The sequence below is a fragment of the Vicugna pacos genome, chromosome 3, assembly GCF_048564905.1.
Source record: "Vicugna pacos chromosome 3, VicPac4, whole genome shotgun sequence".
NCBI classification, from domain to species: Eukaryota; Metazoa; Chordata; class Mammalia; order Artiodactyla; family Camelidae; genus Vicugna; species Vicugna pacos.
The window spans coordinates 890,501-893,085 of NC_132989.1; the positions used below are offsets into that span (position 1 = coordinate 890,501).

The following is a 2,585-nucleotide window of genomic DNA, read 5'->3' on the forward strand; positions in this document are numbered from 1 at the left end:
TGGAGAAAAAGAAAAGGAGTTGGTCTCCTCCAAAAACTGATGTGTACTCTTTTGTCTACTAGCCATGCTAATGGAATTCAGCTAAGAAAATTAATTATATAGACTCAAACCAATTTTTAAAAAAAGAATAATGATAATGCCAATACTGGCTTGATTGAATAAAAAATTTGGAAGCCCCAAAATCACCTGTAAAAAGATCAATCAGATATTGAAATAACATTTGAAATAGAATCAAAATAATACTTGACATGTTGATATCTTTGAAGTAGTCGATTTGTAGAGTGTCTGAAGAGAGACTATAGTGAGAAGTTATTGGTGTAGCTGAAGAAAAGCATTTCTTTTGGGATGACTGACATAGTAGGAAACAGACAACTGCATGGTCTTCAGTGGAATGCAGGGTTTGCTGAAAGCAGATGTGTGACTACTGAATTCCCTGTCTTATTCCCACTGCATTCAAAACCATCCATTGTTCAGAACCCTTACGTTTTTCAAAAATGATGAAATCTTCAAAATCTCACTGTCAGCTTTCCAAATCCCAGAATGCCTCACGATTGCTGACATAGGGGTGACCTGTTATTTTCAGGCAGACAATATTCAAATCCAAAGGTGACGATAAAGTCCTATATCTTTTCTTCAACCTCTAGCAGGAGCTATGGTTTCTTTAGAAGGTGTTTACCTTCCTGGGGACAAGCACCTCCCCAGAGCTTTCTGTAGGGCCCCTGTGACGTCTTTGTTTCTGAGACTGTAAATGAGCGGGTTGAGCAAGGGAGTGAGGATAGTGTAGAAGGCAGACACAGCCTTGTCCTGCTCAGGAGTATGGTAAGAGTGAGGCAGCACATAGGTGTACATGGCAGCCCCGTAAAAGAGGCTGACAACCACCATGTGGGAGGAGCAAGTGGCCACTGCCTTTCGCCTCCCCTCTGCTTCACTCATCCTATAAACAGTCAGGAGAATCCTTGTGTAAGAGGCCGAGATGACAGAGAAAGGAATGAGGAGCATCATGATGCAGCAGACATACATGGCTGTCTCATAGGCTGATGTGTCCACACAGGAGAGCTTCAGAAGGGCAGGTACCTCACAGAAGAAGTGATTGATTTCCCGGGAAGCACAGAAAAGGAACTGCATGGTGACTGGCGTGAGCAAGAAGCCATCTATGGACCCTCCCAGCCAAGCTGCCACCACAATCAATAAGCAGATCTTGCGGCTCATCAGGACAGGATAGCGCAGAGGGTTGCAGATGGCGACATAGCAGTCATAGGACATGAGTCCTAAAAGGAAGAACTCAGCCCCTGCTAAGGTCAAGTAGAGGAAATGCTGGGCAGTGCATCCTGCAAAGGAAATGGCCCTCTGGCCCACCATCTGGTCAACCAGCATCTTGGGCACAATGGTGGAAATGTACAGAATGTCCATGATGGAAAGCTGGCTGAGCAGAAAGTACATTGGAGTGTGGAGGTGGGAATCCATGTGGATGAGAATGATCATGATGGTGTTGCTGGCTATGGAGATGACAAAGACCAGGAAGATGAGGACAAAAAGAAGCCAGGGAAAGCGGGTGTTGCTGAACAGGCCCAGGAGGACGAAGTCGGCATACATAGAATAATTGCCCCACTCCATAACTCTGTAGGTTATGCAAAAGAAAGATGGATATGACAGGTAAAGCAGGGCACAAAAGATAAGTATTGGGTTTGCTTAAAACATGACGCAACCACAGACAAATCAAGACATATTAATCACATCCCATTGTGTAATGTCCCACTTTTTCTAATACTTTCTGGGGTTGATTCCAGTTATCTGTTGCTTGAAGAAATTAGTTTTTACCTTTAGGTCCTAAGTAGACCCACCTTCAATCATGAAGCTCAAACTTTTTAATTTCCTGGAAGAACACTCATAGCAGGATTATATTATGTCACATCATACCATCATTTACTTAAGAATGATATTCTCGATTTACTGTTACTTCTTAACTTGGAGGTCACAGTGAAACAATTTTACGTCCATTGGCTCAAGAATATTTATTTATTTATGTACTTGCTTTTTTATTTATTTATGCTCAAGCACAGTCTTACATTGAGGTAGATATGCATAAAATAGATAAAAATAAGGGTTCAAGATGGCAGTGTAGAGATATTCTAAACTCATCTCCTCCCTAGGACACAATAAATACACAGTGACATGTGAAATAAGTTCCTTTTATAGGGGCCCAGAAACTGGATGAACAGAGGCTTCAGAACAAAGAGTAAAAAGATACCATCAAGACAGGTAGGAGAAACAGAGATATGGTAACACCAAAGGGGGGAAAAACATCCAGCAGTGGCAATCAACACTTGTGAAAGATCACAAAAGTGAGGTTATTATCCTTGAAGACTGAGGAATTTCAGCTCCACATCAGGTACTGCAATGCTTAGATCCTGCATAGGACAGACAAGCCCCCAAAACACTTAATTTTAAAAACTAATACGGGAATACATCCAGGAAAATTATAGAAGTAGAGGGAATGGAAAGCCTGCTCTCAAAGGATTTACATGCAGACTTGCCCCCAAAACCACTGCAAAAGCACCAGATTGAAAAATGCATGGACATTATTA

The 2,585-nt window shown here is 41.9% G+C and overlaps 1 protein-coding gene across 1 annotated transcript; it reads right to left on the reverse strand.

Moving 5' to 3' along the window:
• Positions 1–672: 672 nt before the first annotated feature.
• On the reverse strand, positions 673–1,614 carry LOC102532267 (olfactory receptor 2T27). Its single transcript, XM_006219792.3, has one exon. The coding sequence runs from the start codon at positions 1,612–1,614 to the stop codon at positions 673–675; it is 942 nt and encodes a 313-aa protein (XP_006219854.2).
• Between the last annotated feature and the right edge of the window lie 971 nt (positions 1,615–2,585).

Coding starts and splice junctions, on each gene's coding strand:
- LOC102532267 (XM_006219792.3), bottom strand. CDS start 1,614: ATGGAGTGGGGCAATTATTCTATGTATGCCGACTTCGTCCTCCTGGGC.